A 16,390-nucleotide genomic window follows, 5' to 3' on the forward strand; every position below is an offset into this window, starting at 1 on the left:
TGCTAGCGCCCGTTTCATTGGTTTCGGAAACAGGCCTTTTTTACTAGTGTAATATAATACACGCACTTAAGAATATATACTAGAACTTCAGAATACAAACCGGTCACCACAAATGACCAGACATATTGCTAAGTCCCTGTATTTTGTATTGGGAAGGGGGGGGGGTAACAACTTTTTGACCCTGTATTTTCCTTCTCCTTTGAGCTTACTGCTCAATCGAAACCAGGGTGAGATCTGATTCTCCCTCAGACTTCATTCACAACAACACAGAGATGTTCCCTTATATTCACCCCAACTTACTTTCACACTACTTATTGAAATGATAATCTTCAGTTAGGAGCTATGCACCAGGGATTCTTCTAGAGCCCTGTCAATAATGTCCGTAAATCCAACCACTATTATCACCACACTGAGCTAGTTCCAACTCCCTCCACAGCCAGCCAATGAAGCAGAGTTGCTGAGCTAGGATATCAAACCCAGACCTCTTGGCAGGTGATACACAGCACTGCCCATGGATCATCAGGCCAGCTGAAACATTTTAAAACCATTGTTGTGCGAGTTGTCTTTCTTGATCTTTTAGTTTCTATGACAGCTCTTGTCTACAATGGAATAGCTTTAGGTTTCTACTTTTATAGTTGTTTTCCTTCCTTCTATATTTTCTTTTCTCAATATTTGATTCTATTTTATTATGTTTATATATTTTGTAGAACATCATTTTCCTTGAAACAGGTTTGCTTTTTATGTAGTAGTAATACCTTGCAGGTATTTGAAATTAAACATTCATACTCTAAAGGAGAGGGAAGACACGGGAAATATTAGAGATATTCAAAGTCTCATCACAGAGGGCCTTGGTCTTCACTCCCAGTCTGAGGGCTGCCAATAGACTAGGTTTTCAGTGAATACAGTAAATGACAGCAGATAAAGACCAGTTGATCCTGCCACTCTGTGCAGGTTGCAGCCCTTTATTTCTTAGGTTAGGGTTGTACCTGTTGCTTCTTACAGGTTATACCCTTCTATGTCTTTTTAAAGTGTCAGGTTTGTTTGAGCTTTGCTTCGATCCCCTCCTCTTCCTATGTGGGGATACTCCGTATTGATCCTATGCGTTTTTAAATTCTGTCACTGTTTTTGATCCTACTACTCTAGGTAAAATATATATATTATATATATTTTTTTTTCCAGATGTTTCTCTTAGGTCTACCTCCCTGCAACCTCAATTCTTATCCTGTAGTTCTACTACTTCTCTGTCTCTGAAAAAGATTTGTGTGTGTGTGTGTGTGTGTATATATATATATACACACACACACACACACACACACACATATATATATATATATATATATACCTGTCAAGTATTTAAACATCTGTATCATATCTCCCGTGTCCCTCTTTTCCTCTAAGGTGTAGATATTCAGGTCTTCAAAAGTCTTATCACATATCTCTTTTAGCACAAACCCCCATACCATTTTTGTCATCTTCCCCTGAACAGCATCAAGTCTATTTATATTCTTAGTGAGATATGGCCTTCAAAACTGAACACAATATTCCGAGTGGGGCCTCACCAATGACTTGTACAGTGGCAGTAACTCCTCTTTTGTTCTCTCTATGTAGCCTAGTATTCTTGTGGCTTTAGCTACTGAATTGTCACATTGTTTCACAACCTTGAGATCCTCAGACACTATCACCGCAAGGTTCCTCTCCTGATCCTTGCTTAACACTTTCTCAACCCCTATCACCTGCAGCTCCTTTGGATTTCGATACCTCAGGTGCATCACTCTTACATGGGACAGGTCATGTATAAACAATTTTGCTTTGATTGTGTGGGTTATGTTGCAATAGGAATTCTTTGTTAAATGACATATGGTGAAGCCCCAGCCTACATGTCTGACTTAATAGACCTACCACCCAGAAACGCTAAAAGATCATCCCGAACTTTCCTCAACCTCCACTTCCCTAATTGCAAAAGCATAAAATACAAAGCACTGCACGCATCAACCTTCTCTTATATGAGCACGCAATTCTGGAATACACTACCACGCAACCTGAAAACGATCTACGAACTGACCAACTTCCGCAAATTATTGAAGACTCATCTCTTTGATAAAATTTATTGAAAGGATCAAAACACACGAAGTCCACACACACTGTCAGTAATACATCAATACACTCTCTTGGAATTTTCATCCCCCTTTAATATTACCACATTTATAGCTTTACTTACAGAAAAATGTTATACCGAATGATCTCCTACTATTGTTTTGTTGCCCTATCAGTTTCCAGTTGTCTCTTTCCATTGTTCCATTGTTCTTTTCCCTCAACGATACTCTGACTTTGTCTTCGCATAACTCCTCACAATGTAATCCATAACCGAGTTGTAACAAATTGTATTTCCATCATTTACAATGTATTGTAAGCCACACTGAACCCGCAAATAAGTGGGAAAATGTGGGATACAAATGCAATAAATAAATAAATAAATAATAGGTTATGTTTTTAAGCTATTGTACACCTTTTGGAATTACGTTTAGTCTGTATGACAGTGCCTAAGCTTTTAACATGTAAATAAAACCTCCTCCTATTGCCAGCCAGCTCAGCAAAAGAGACCACAGAAAGAAAATTGACAGACATAAAACAAAAAAATAGATTTCACACTTCCCTCCTTGTTCTCTCATTCATGCTCACTTGCCTTCCCCTGATCTATCTCAGGTTCTGGTTTCCTCAAATACAGTAAGAACTACTCAACTTTGCAGCAAGGGTCAGTTAATGCAATCCTTGATGCAGAATCACAGGAATGCAAAGGCTCTATTAACAGTATATTGAGAGAGAAAAATTGTGTCTTGCATTAAAATTTCTTTTAAAATTGCCTTATAATATAGCAGATGATGACAGAAAAAGATTGAAATGGTTCATCTAGTCTGCCGAGTAAGGTGATTTGGGTTGGAACTGCTGTTCCATGCAAGTTACTTCTCATGTCTTCATTCAGGATTGCATTTGCTGCTCTATGCAGGTAACACTCATGTTTTTAAGGATGAAGAACAAAATTATTTAATTTGGTTGCTATCCTCTTACTATTCAGGGATCCTGTGTTTATCGCATTTCATTTTGAATCCCACTTCATTATGAATCCCAGCACCTTAGTCTCCACCATCTCCTCTGAGAGCGCATCTCAGGGACCCCCATCAAGCTTTCTGTGTGGTGGAGGGGGCAGAGAGAGAACCTCCCCCCCCCAACTTTCCCAGGTCCACCTCCTTGTAAGCTCCTTATTACATCCCTAGTTCTACAACTTTTTCCCCTCTGGGAAAGGTTGTTTGTACATTAATACATTCCAAGTATTTAAATGTTTGTGTAATATTTCTTCTGCCCCTCTTCTCCTCTAGGATATACATATTTAGGTCTTAGTCTCATGTCATATTTCTTCTGGTGCAGTCCTTACACTGTTTTGGTTTCTTTTGTCTAGCTTCCTTATCAAAATCATGGCTTCTAAAACTCACAATAATCCAAGTGAAGCTTCACCAACAAGCTATACAAGGGCACTATTGCCTCCTTTACTCTGTGGGTTTCTACTACTAGTAGTAATCACTTCTATAGCGTTACTAGATGTGCACAGTGCTGTACACATTATATGCAAGTACTTACTCTGTCCCTAGAGGGTTTACAATCTAAGTTTTTGTACCTGGGGTAATGGAGGGTTAAGTGACTTGCGCAAGGTCACAAGGACTTGCAATGGGAACTGAACCCAGGTCACCAAGATCAAAGCCCGCTGCACTAACCATTAGGCTAATTCTCTACTCGTGTCTCTTTTTATGCAGCTGAGCAACTCACTAGCTTTGGCCACTGCCTTATCACATTTTTTCACTACCTCAACATCTCTCCTGGACTATGCACATCAGCCTCACATGTTACAACCCAATAAACTATAGATAGTTTACTATCTTTTCCTTCAGTAGCATCTTTATACCTTTTTCCACCACTGAGGTAAGGCTTACTGATCTGTAGTTTCCCACCACTTTGTGAAAGGAGACCACAGTTATCTTTTCCAAATCATGCAGAACCTCTCATATCTCTAAAGCTCTAATAAAGCTTTGCAAGTTGTTCATAACTATTCTCTTCTGTGAACAGTACAATATCTATACCATTTCCATAAGTATTTATGCTAATCCTTTGTGGTCCTTCTCCACTGACATCATCTGGAAACACTGAACAGAATGTGTTTAGCGCTTCTGACTATTCTTTATCACTCTCCACATATTGCTCCTGGACACCTTTAAATCTTAAAATTCTACCTTCTTCCTTTCCACAACATGCCTGAAATAAAGGTATTCAACCAGAACAGATGGTTACATATATGAAAGAATGTAGGCTATACTCACAGAAGTCTATTATATTTTATGGTTGAAAAATAATTGCACAGGCATGCTTACACCACTGTGGTGATGTTTATGCCACATGCTAAATAATAGTCTCTGTCCCTAGTTGCTACATGTCTGGGTAGTGCAACCTTATATAAAGTCTAAACCACAAATACGTTTCCTCTGTTGACTGGTTCAAGTTTTCCTTAAAAAGATATGTACTGATGGACTTTTTTTTTAATATGAAGAACTCAAAACATCTGATAAACAAAGATGAATGAACTATTTTAATTGTCCTACTAGTTCACCAACTTTTGAAATAAAATTTCCATCAGACAGATTTATTAATAGAATGATTGTAAGCGAACATTTCAGTAAACAGTAATATTTCCCATCAGTTACTATATGTATATATATATATATATATATATATATATATATATATATATATATATATTTTAATACATCTAAAAACAAATTACCAAGATGCCATAAGTAATCTAGATAAGTGGCTTACATAACAATCTACTTTTGCTTTTTGTGCTTTAAAATTTCTGTAAAATAAAATCTACAGTGGAATGCTATAGCGAGTTAATGGAAGCATTAATCTTTGCAAGTACCACACTACTACAATCATGTTTATATCAAGTTATGTAATAATTCTCTGTTATCAACTCCAACTGAAAAGCAATTTGGAATGAGTTTCACCGTTTATCCTCATTTCATAAATCACTAGCCCTTTATTTTCTCATCTCACCATCCTAACAAATTCTGCCATCTAGTTCTTGACATGTATAGTTTATTTATGGTGGTATTTAGGTTACATTTGAATGTTGATAAACTAAAAGGCCCTTTTACTAAAGCTTAGCATATGCCAATTTTGTTAGCATGCACTAAGCTTTACTAAAGTGCCCTTAAGTTTTACTGCAAGACTGGTAAAAGTCAAGCTCTGTTAGGTAAAGTTTGTAGATAATATTTAAATACAGACTTTTTAAAGCTCAATTTAAAATATTTGAAATATCTAAAGGAAAAGTATCAAGTAGTTTATAATTAACATTTGCATACATTCAGCATTTGGTGCTTCTAACTCCAATTTTATCTTTTTTTTTCAGTATCAACATTAAAAACAAACACGATCGGGCCGAAATTCAAAGCCTATGGCTGGTGAACATATGACTGACTCATACATGGATTTTCAACCTTTATATGGATAGTACTGAGCTGAAACCTGACTGAACAATCCAACAAAATTCATATTCAGCAACAATCCAGCTAACCTATTTGCACATTTTATTTCAACAAGCTTAAACTAAACAGATAATGCTAGCACAGTGATTACACTACCTAGTTATTCAGCAATGTCAATTATACTAGTGGTGCTGCTGAATACCTGAATTAAGGTATATGCTGGTGCTAGTACTTAAGCTGTTCACCAAACTGGCTGAAAACTGATCTAAATATCTCTGGGCTAAAAGAAAAAAGAAATCTTAAATACCTTACCCTGGATTGTATAGCATTACAGCTGAGAGGTTTTCGCAAGATTTTGAAAGGTCTGTCATAGATAAACTGAAGGAAGGTAGCAATCCACTCTGCAAAAATGAACCATACTAATTGGTATTAAACCAAACACCGATATCACGGTTAACAAATATGAATTATCCAAGCTTTTCTGTGCTAGCTAAATATTCTATGATTTCCATTGCAAACATTCATAGATATTCAGATGTATTTTAGCTCTGCACACAAATTACATACAATATGGACTAAGTGTGTGTATGTATATATATATATATATATATATATATATACACACACACACACACACACACACAACACAAGTTATAGCTTTGCTGCATTTCAAATTGCAATGAATACCTTGGATGCAGACATGCTTCCCGAGTTCAGAATGCTTCTCTCTACCCTAATGCTATTATTCCACTTTCCATGATATGGAGGGGCATTTTCGATATGACGTCTAAGTCTGACTTTGGACATTTTGAATGGGTTGAGAGTGGTTTTATGAAGCACAAGCACGATATATCCTCAAGGGAAGTGACTGATTTGTTGTTACTTGCATATGTTGTAAGTCTAGCAGTATTGCTTGTAGTTTATGTATATGTGGGGATTTCAACACCTGTGGCACTACACCATTATGTACCTCCCTATGGTTTAATTTAGCAACTCCATATTGACAGTACTTGCATTATAATGTATGTGTAGCTGTTTATGAGCTTCAATGAATGTCATTTAATATGTATACAGCAATGTTTAAGAATTTATAATTGCAATATAAAGAGGATTACACGTTATAATGCAATAAGATCTAAATGCCAAAAAAACATTTGGTTGGTTTTGATGTATGTACATACACTATAAGGAAGGGGAACATCTAATGTGCAATGATGGTTCCATCTGTGACACTACCACATATTCCTCTTGGGGATATAATGGTTGGAATGGGTACGGACTGAGCACATTAAAAATATTTTTTAGAAAAATATTTAAAAAAATATTTTTTGTATTAGGAGATTTCAATTTTGTTTAATCCAAGTTGTAGTACTATGTATATAAAGAATGACCAAGTTTCAGTCTGTCACAAATCTATATCAATATTTATATCTAGATAGATACATAAGCATCTCTGGGGCTCAGTCACTGAAATAGATTCTGCTACATATAATTTTCCAATCACCAACAATGTATGTACTTTGATACTGGTCAGAAAGTTATAAACAGGCCATATATGAATGACAATGGATTAATAAAATTATCTCCAAATTGCTTGATCCCTTTATGAAATTTGCAACCAAGTGTGGAGAGATACAACAGTTCTTCATGGTGTTCATGAGAAACTTTGAAAGCACTGAGATAAAATCTTATTGAATTTGTTTTCAGACCTGAATTTAACAATTGGAGAACCTACATTAGAATGGATGAAATGGAATAAATAAAATGACTGTGGAGATTTTTCATACGCTGGAACTTGAAATTATATGATCTTCTGTCTAATCCCTTGCTTTATTTATTTATTTTGTTCAGTTTCTATTGTTCTTGGATTTTTATTTCTCTTTTTTGTGGACGAATATAAGGCAGTGTACAGCAGGTACAGTTTAACATAAAATGTACAATTTTGTTAATAGCATAACAATAGTAAAATAACAAGTACCCTAAATACAATAAATGAGGTAAACTTGAAAACAGTAAATTTGTTTTCCATATTTGATGGAGATATATTATTTGAAAATTCAATAAAAAAAAAAACAGAAATTATATGATCTTCTACTGAATTGTTTGAAGACCAATATTACAGGGCTTTCAAAATCCATGCAGTAAGAGCTAAGGATTGAATAATGGGATAAATAAAATTTTCCTCTATCCTGAGAATCAAAGAATTTCTGTAAAGATATTGAATACATGAAAACCATATTTAATGAGTCCCAAAAGAGCTATCATGATCATGCTTCCTCTTTTCTGTCCCAGCTTTCTAAAAGTGTTTGAGATGAAGGGAATTGGAGGGCAAGTACAAAGACTGCAATCCCAGTGGTCCACAAAGGAATCCATTGCTAGTCTTTTTATTATTAGTCTTTTGGAACAAAGGACTTTTGTGTATTGCCTATGTCAAGGTTATTTTATTTACTGTAAATGGCCGCCAGTGAACTCTTTTCATAAAGGAAGTAAATAACTCCAAATAAATAAATCAAAAATCAAGTTGATCAATCTGAAGAGTTCTGTACCTTTAAAAAATTTGCAAAGCTACCTATTCATCTACAGTAGGGCTTTAGCCAGACAGAACATTTGCTATATGATGTAGGCAGACATACTGTAATTAGAAATATTTTTGCTTGAAATTGTCCAGTCCTAAACACTTTTTGCTACCTTACAAAATGTAGGTGATCCTATATCTTCCTGTTTATTTATATAATACATCACTAATTGATTGTATGCTTGGGCTAAGATGACTTTGCCCTTTACCATACCTGAAACATTCATAAGGCACTGAAAATTGGTCTTAGCTTCAGTTAGTTTACGTGTACATTTCTGTTCAAGACCAGACTCCTTGAATAAGATATGCCATTAAGAGGAGTAGCTATCAAGCTGTGTTATTTGCCCCTTAATGCTTGTTAAAGGGCTCTAATGCAAGTTTCATTGTATTTAGGTTATTGTGGGGTACAGAGTAATGAGATGCAAAGCATGTAAATGCTTGCAAAGCACCTCATTACTAGGTAATTTCTCTAACACAGCATGTGGTAAACACTGAAAGCAGTGGTTTAGCTGGAAAAACAACTTCAGCTTTTGCTGGGGTTATTTCACCTGTTTAGCCCTATACCTATGACTCCTTATCAGACAGGCTGCAAGATGTAAGGCTAAACTTTCAGAGTGTTTATCTCCCTGGATAAACTAATTTGGACTAAAGAACACAGGAAGAGATACATCATTAGCCAATCATAAATTTATCATAGAAGCTTATTTATTACAAATAGGAAAATAGACATCAATTGCTGTTTTGGAAATTACAATTCATAAGTAGTACATACAAAAACAGTCTTTCTTCCTTCCTGTGGGGGAATTACCAGCCTGGAAGCAAAAGCGCTACTCAGTGCTAGCAAGATTCCTGTTTCTGTAGTAATAAACCATTCCTTTTATACATTTATCTACCTGTGTGTACTTGACCATATTCATATGATTCTGTTACTATATCACATGACTTTGTGGTACCCTGTCCCAGTTAACATAACTTCCACCAACCAGCCTACCAGACTTGTTTATAGCTTTCCTTCATTGTCATTGGTTGGCTTCCTAGAATGGTCACTGCATGAACCTTGCTTTTCCACTCACCTGCTCCACATCTGCTCCCCCACCCTCCACCGCATAAACACGTGTATGTGTCATTTCGCATACTCAGCTCATTCCATTCTAACCACCTGGATTGCTCCACCTCCTTAAACACAATACCCTACAGATTTTCTTCAGACTGTCCCTTTGTCTTGTTTGCTATTAATCACTTATCTATTCAGCATAGCTTATCTCTCAAGCACATGATTACCTGCAGCTGGCCAGACTGCTGACTCCATGGGAACTTACTTGAGCCATCTATTTTTAATCAATATTTCAGATCTTTATACCTGGTCATGCTGAACCTTGCAGGGCATAAACTACAGTACATTTATACATGTCCTGGATGTATTGGGTTGCAACGTTGCAGCCCGAAGCTTGCAGTCACTTCTTGAACAGACTGGTCAAGTAAGCTCTTCCCCCTTTCCAAATCAAGCTGCCCCAATCTGGAATCACCCCCACCCCCACACACATAAAGCTCCCCTGATCCAGAAAGTCCACCTGATCTGGATGACACTCCATAAAGGCCTCCTGCCTTGACTGGCTTCCTCCCTGGATGGCCTGCCACATCAGGCCCCCCCTCTATTCAAGGTTCCCTGACCAGACCCTCCCCAATCAACCAAGACACCCCCGCATTCTCTGGTACCTCACCACCCCAGGCCTACCTTGAAGATCCCCATTATCAATGGGGTCCAAGCAGGAGTGAATTCTAGTTGCTTCTGCCCTTGCCAGTGCCTGGTTCAAAATAGCACTGGTGACTCCTAGGAGATAGTTTTGCCATACTAACACTAAGGGTCAGGTTTCTATATAAGGGCAAAAATTGTTATTTGAACATCGGTTGAGTATGTTGAAGTGCTGCTGGCATGCCACTTATCTTCAATATGCAGTAAGCTAATATAAATTTCTTACCTGTTACTATTGAGAGTAAACTCAACGCTCTAATGCTCTTTAGTGCAGCAGCAAACAGCTTTTCCCTTGATAATACAGAGCATAAAAGTGTTTGGAGTGTGAACTGGATTTTTGAAAACTAAATGATGAATCATAGTAACTACCACCTATACTATGGTACAGCAACTATTGGGCTTCTTCTCTGGAATTTCCCTTTATCATCCAATTGCTATACAAATAAATACAAACAAAGCCCTTCCTTCTGTAGGGCTGTGTGACACCCTGAACGGGGGTTGGGCATGACCAGTGAAATAATACAGCCATACAAACAGATGAAACACAAATGTATTTATTTAAAGAGATTCTCGTGCCTGTTCCTTCACAGGGGTCGAGATATAGGGTGGGAAAAACTCTTCAATTCAGCAAGAGAGTCATAGGCAGGCCCTCTGGCAGCAGGCCAAACACAGTCCACAACTGTCGAAGTTGCCACGCCCCAAACACAGCCTGCAGGGTTCCGGGTTCCTATACAGTCTCCAGATCTGGCTCCTGTCAGACCGCAGAACAGACTTGCAAAGTCAATTCAAAAAGTAACAATGGCTTACCTCAGCCAGGTCACGATTATTGAATGGGCGCTTCAGCAACACACAGTGGGGATTCACGGCTTTCCTTCCTGGGCTCTCTTAACTTCTGCTTGGTCCTGCATTTTGAATTTCCCGGTTGTGACTCCGCCCTTCCTTCCTTGCTTACTTCCTCCCGGGGTGGGACCTGCGCTCTTAAGGAGGCCCAGGTTACTTAAAGGGGGACTTTTCTTAAGGGTAAGGAGCAGTGTCCTATAAACCCCGTTACAGGCTGTCATTAAAATGCAAGACATTCCTGTGATTCACATGAATTAAGATATACATGCAAACACTTTAAATTCTGGGAATATAGCCAGTGATTTATGTCCACCATTGAAAAAATGGTTCCCAATAAGTTCACCTAGAATTTTTCAGGTCTCTTAGGTTGCTAATTCATTTGAGACCTCCATTTTTTTTAATTTTTAGGAACTAGGATATATTTTTACCAAAACCATGAATTCTGATCAAAACATTTTCTACTGCATTTGACTGCAAAGGAGAACTCCTGATGAAAAATTTCTACATGTGAAGTATGCCTGGTAAAAGAGTCTGTCTTTCCAGGGGTAATAACTCTCAGATATTATGTTTACATCTCAACTGAGCAAAATGATGAGATCTCACTCCTCCTTGAACTGTGGTCTGTTTCACACAGGAAGATACAGTATAGCAAAGTGTTTACACATTGATTACCTACACTTGTATTTTGCAATCAAAAGCAAGAAAAAGATTTAGGCTGAACAGATAACTAAACCTTCAGCTGCTGCTGTCTATCCTGCTGATGGGGTCTCTGCTACTGCTGTTGCTGCAGCTGTTAGTGCTATTTTCAAAAGCAAGACATCTTATCCTTTGCCTCCCATAGGAAGTTGACTGATAATGCTTTATCCCATTATGTTACCATGCTCTTATGTAATTATTAATTGTACCTTTACTCCGTTGTGGCGATAACCAGAGAGGAATATTGGAAGCCACAATGAGCCTACAAATAGGTGAGAAAATGTGGGATACAAATGCAATAAATAAAATAAAATAAATAAATACTGGTTCACTGCAGCCATGGTTAGAGGATGATGGACAAAAATATGACCTGCTACTATGCCTTTCATCTTCTTCACCACCTTGTCTCCAAAAAGAGAGACTGTCTCATGTAACATGAAAAGTCTACAAGATTCTCATGCAATTTTGAGGCTTTAAACCTACAAAACCTATAAACTCCGATGGCTACAGATGAAGCCCTTGATGTACTGAAAACATCTACATAGATCTTTATTACAGCATTCCATACCCTTCCCATAGGGCTGACAAAGTGCTTTTTAATATCTGTTAGGAGACCGTTTGTAAGCTCTTGCATTTTCTCCATGCAAAAGGCATAAACAGTATCATAATACTGTTGATGAACTGCAACACTTGAACTCAGCATGATACTCTGAAAAACTGATTCCTATAGCATATGATTTTATGGATTACTTTCCCGGTGAGGTATTGGAATTTGCATAGTTGTTTTTGGTATTTTTATTGCTGACTCCAAATATACCAACACCAAAGGTAATTATACTTTGTTGTGCCCTGATGGTTTTGGTTGTTGGACACTGAAATACCTTAACAGGTTTCTGAGAGATGTCCAGCAATTAAGGGCATTTATTAATCATGTAGGATCTTTGACTTGCTAAGAAAAATAGTTGCACAAACTGGTTCCATTGGAATTTCAGTTTTCTTTGTCAGTTTTATATGAGAAGACTTCAAAAGCCTCTAGAGGTCATATATCCAAGCTTCTTCATCTAATGTTTTGCTGCCATTACTTGAGTTTGGATGGTGTTGAGTAGATCTTACATCCTGTCTTGTGATAAAAATGCCTTTGCCTTGAGTGTCCACCATGTTCATATATAGTGACTTTTATAAATCTTCATAGCTAGCAGTATGCACACAAAAATATTTAAACAATGAATGGCACCAAGGGTGTTCTTTGTAACCAGCAAAATCTAAACTAAAGCTTATAAACTTTATCAAGAGCCTGATATGTTTCAACATGAACTCAGCATTAGGAACAATGATAATAATTCAAAATGGATTACTAGTACACAACAGACGAGGTACCTCAAACATTTTACAGGATTGTCAGGATACTTTGTCAATATCCACAACATATTTCATACTCTTCCTGTGAAATAAAATGTACGGAAATATACAGAAAGTAATTAAACATAATATTTTAGATACATGATGAAATGATATAGATATTCAAATCCAATAATTCTGGACTACCTTTCGCTTTTCCCTCAGTTTAGCAGCCTCCTTAGGATGATTAAAACGAAACATATTGGTTCTTCCAAGTAGTATAACAGCACCTGCAATAAAACATGTAGTTTTAATGACACCTGAACATCTAGCAGACTCAGGTTAATAATACAGAAACAACATGGATACAGCTAAGTAAAATTGTGGTAATCTGAAATCCTGACTGGCTAGGTATGCCTCCAGAACAGGATTGAGAAGCACTGTGTTAAGGGAATAACCCATGATTATTGCTGATCAATGTGCATTAACCCCAGATTCTGTATAGTGCAACTTAAGCTACGAGCGGAAATTCGGTCGCATTCTGGATTTGCATGCGCAATTTAGTTAATAAGCCAATAATTGTCAATTAACAAGCACTTAACACTAATTAGCATTAATTAGAATTTACACGCACAATTAAGTGTATTCTGTAACATGATGTGCGTAAATTCTAAGTCACATAGTTGAAAAAGGGGTGTGGCCATGAGCATGGAATGGGCGGGTCGTGGGTGTTTCACAAATTTATGCATGTTGTTATAGAATAGACCGGGTTTGTGCCTAATTCAGATATTATGTCTTGCAGACAGCTTGGCGTATTCTATAATCCACACAGAAATTTAGGCTTATTCTATAAAGTATGCCAAAATTTAGGCGTAGTTTACAGAATACGTTTATGCGTATTTTTGTCCCACACAGATTGTTCAGTCATATATAGAATCTATTCCTAAATGACAAAATCATGCATTACTTTGCAATACACATTAGTTTAAGGGACCATGAGCTACATAATAATGAGATGCAAAACATGTCAAGGTGGCATTAGTTTTTCCTACCTAGGAGCACTGGCTGCCAACACATGGCCCAAAGCTAACAGGTACAATTTTAAAAGAATCCAGAGAAGAACAGGTTGCTTTCTTAATAAAGTACATATATTTTCATATGACTGCTGGCTTGTTTGGTTGCTCTTTTCGAGATCTGTGGACTGCTGAAGTTGGTTATCGCCTCTTTTTTTGTGATTTTAAAGAAAACAGCAAAACAAATATGCAGTTCAGAGGTCCCCCTTCATCACCCAGCAAGGCCCCCTTAAGATACCCTCCCACCCAACCTCCTGAAGACATATCAGTATAGAAGAGGTAAAGCCCTACCCCCTACACCCATTGGCCCCCCCGGACCCCTGAAGACTCCTCTCCCAGCCCTACTGCAAATCATCACCAGTGGTTAAGGGGTCCAGGAGCTGGAAAGAATCCCAAGCAATTCAATCCTACCCATGCCATGTTCAAAATAGCATCTGTGCCTTATTTCCATCTAAAGGCTTTAGTTTACCATGAGAGTTAGTGACTCTAATGGAAAAGAAATAACCTAATTTGTGATTAATCTGACAAGCTGCAGGTATTCTGCACCCTTTATATAGTAGTCTGATCCCTATGAGTAGAACTGTGAGATTACTGCTAGAGGCCATGGGCATCATTCTGAACCCAGAATTGGCAGGGGCAGGAATGACTGGGAATTCCTGCTGCCCCTGGACCACCAATAATGACTGAGTTAGGCCTACAGTGGGGTGGGGAGTTCTCAGGAGAGCCAACAGGAGTTGGGTGGGGCTTGACCCCTTCTACCCTGTTTTTTTTTTTGTGAGGGGAAGGACTGCTTGACATTGTATCACTTTAAAAAGAGGCTCCCAGGGGCACCTGGCCAAGCATTAGCAGCTGATGCTCCAGGGGAACAGAATAATGCAGTTTACAAGGTTGATCAGACGTTCCTTCATCTTGAGAGTACCTAACTTGCAGTATTGCGTTACCTCAGGTTTATTTTACTGCACCTTTGTAATTTTCATCCTTAGAGGCCAATGCAGAAAGCTATTGTGAGTATAACTGCGCGATTACCATGTGCTTTATTACTCACATTGCTTTTCAAGAAATGCAGAGAAGGGGTTCAGCTGGGTGTTCAATTTTGCACACATCCCATTAAAATAGATGGTAAAGAGCCAATTAAACATTCTGCTGCAATACAGGGAAGGAAACTGTAGCTTCTGATGGGAATACAATGTGAGAAAGTTTTTGCCAGGTCCAGCACAGCATAGAACAGTGAGTATCTAGTAGCACTCTCCCCCCTCCCGATTGCTTTCCACATTGATCATTCTCTGTTGTCTAGCTGCTCTCTCCCTCCACCCCCCCCAATAGATTACTGCATCAGTTCAGTCCCTAGCATCTAGTGGCTTTCTGTATCTATCCATGGCGTCTAGTGGCCCTCTCCCTCCACCCTGCCCCCAACAGTAAAAAAAAAAAAAGGGTCTAGGGCCTGATGTCTAGGGCACCCTTCCTCCCCTGACCCAACTACCTACCCACTACTTTAAAAAAAATACTCCCTGGTGTCTTGCAACATCCCCCTCTCAACCCAACATAACCCCCCCCCCCCCCCCCCCCACACACACACACACTCATACATTTCCTTCCCTGGTGTCTACTGGCACCCCCAATCCCCCCTCCCTTCCAGGGTATAAGAGAAACAGGCATGATGAATCAAAGGTAGGAGTGAGCGGGCATCACTCCTACCTCTTTCAAGGTACGGCATGGAGGGGAGGGTCAGGGGGTTGCTAGTAGACACCAGGGAGTGTGTGTGTGGTTTTTATTTTTTAAACTTCGAGGGAGGAAAGGGGGTCATGTTGGGTGGCGGGAGGGGTGTGGGAAGTGTGGGAGTTCAGGACATGGAGGGAGTGGTGTCAATGCAGATGCCTCCGTCACAGGGCTTTCTACATCAGTCTCTTAATATGAAAAACTGGGGTGGTTCTCATGATAACATATATTAGGAGTAAACACTCCATTTAAGTGTGCAGTGGCAAAAGGAATAAGATAAGAGGGCATGATTGCTGCGTTCTAATACTCTTTTCACATACAAAGTCTTTACCTTAAATGTTTTTGAGTATTTTCTTTTAGTTTAGTTAACTTAGGTGCTCTTTTATTAAGTTGTGTTAGCTTTTAACATGGCAGTTAGCAAGCATTACCAATTAATGCAGTGCCTCAGTTGTTAGTACTTGCTAATATCTGCATTAACAGCATGGATGGAGAAATGACTGGAGTCTGCACTTCACAAATATGTTATCATGCTTTAACTTGGTGCAGTTAATGTCACCTAAATAGGATATGGAAACTGTCCCTGTATTAACTGGATAGGAAAATGCTGGGAAAACTCAACAGGTACTGCAGAGGTAACTACCTAAAATTTAGGTGCACACAATTACTCAAACCACAGAGCTGGTGTAAGTCGCACGGCTAAATGCAACAGGCCTTCTCAATAATAACTTAGAGAATACTGTACGTTCTGTTTATAAGTGGTATAAGTGAGAGTGTTGCCTATGTTTCACCCATACTCCACCCTATGTACACCTCCCTTGCAAATATGGGCGCTGTAAATTAAGCGGGTATTTCCAGAACAGTACTT

General features: G+C 38.4%; 1 protein-coding gene across 1 annotated transcript in view; it reads right to left on the reverse strand.

Annotated features, from left to right (window-relative positions):
- KIF16B (kinesin family member 16B) overlaps positions 1-16,390 on the reverse strand; it is a 382,671-nt gene that overhangs the window by 193,789 nt on the left and 172,492 nt on the right. Inside the window, 2 exon segments of the mRNA XM_030196349.1 lie at positions 5,847-5,935; positions 12,944-13,026. Of these exon segments, the coding sequence (XP_030052209.1) occupies positions 5,847-5,935; positions 12,944-13,026 (172 nt within the window).

The sequence above is a fragment of the Microcaecilia unicolor genome, chromosome 3 (assembly GCF_901765095.1).
Source record: "Microcaecilia unicolor chromosome 3, aMicUni1.1, whole genome shotgun sequence".
Lineage (NCBI taxonomy): Eukaryota > Metazoa > Chordata > Amphibia > Gymnophiona > Siphonopidae > Microcaecilia > Microcaecilia unicolor.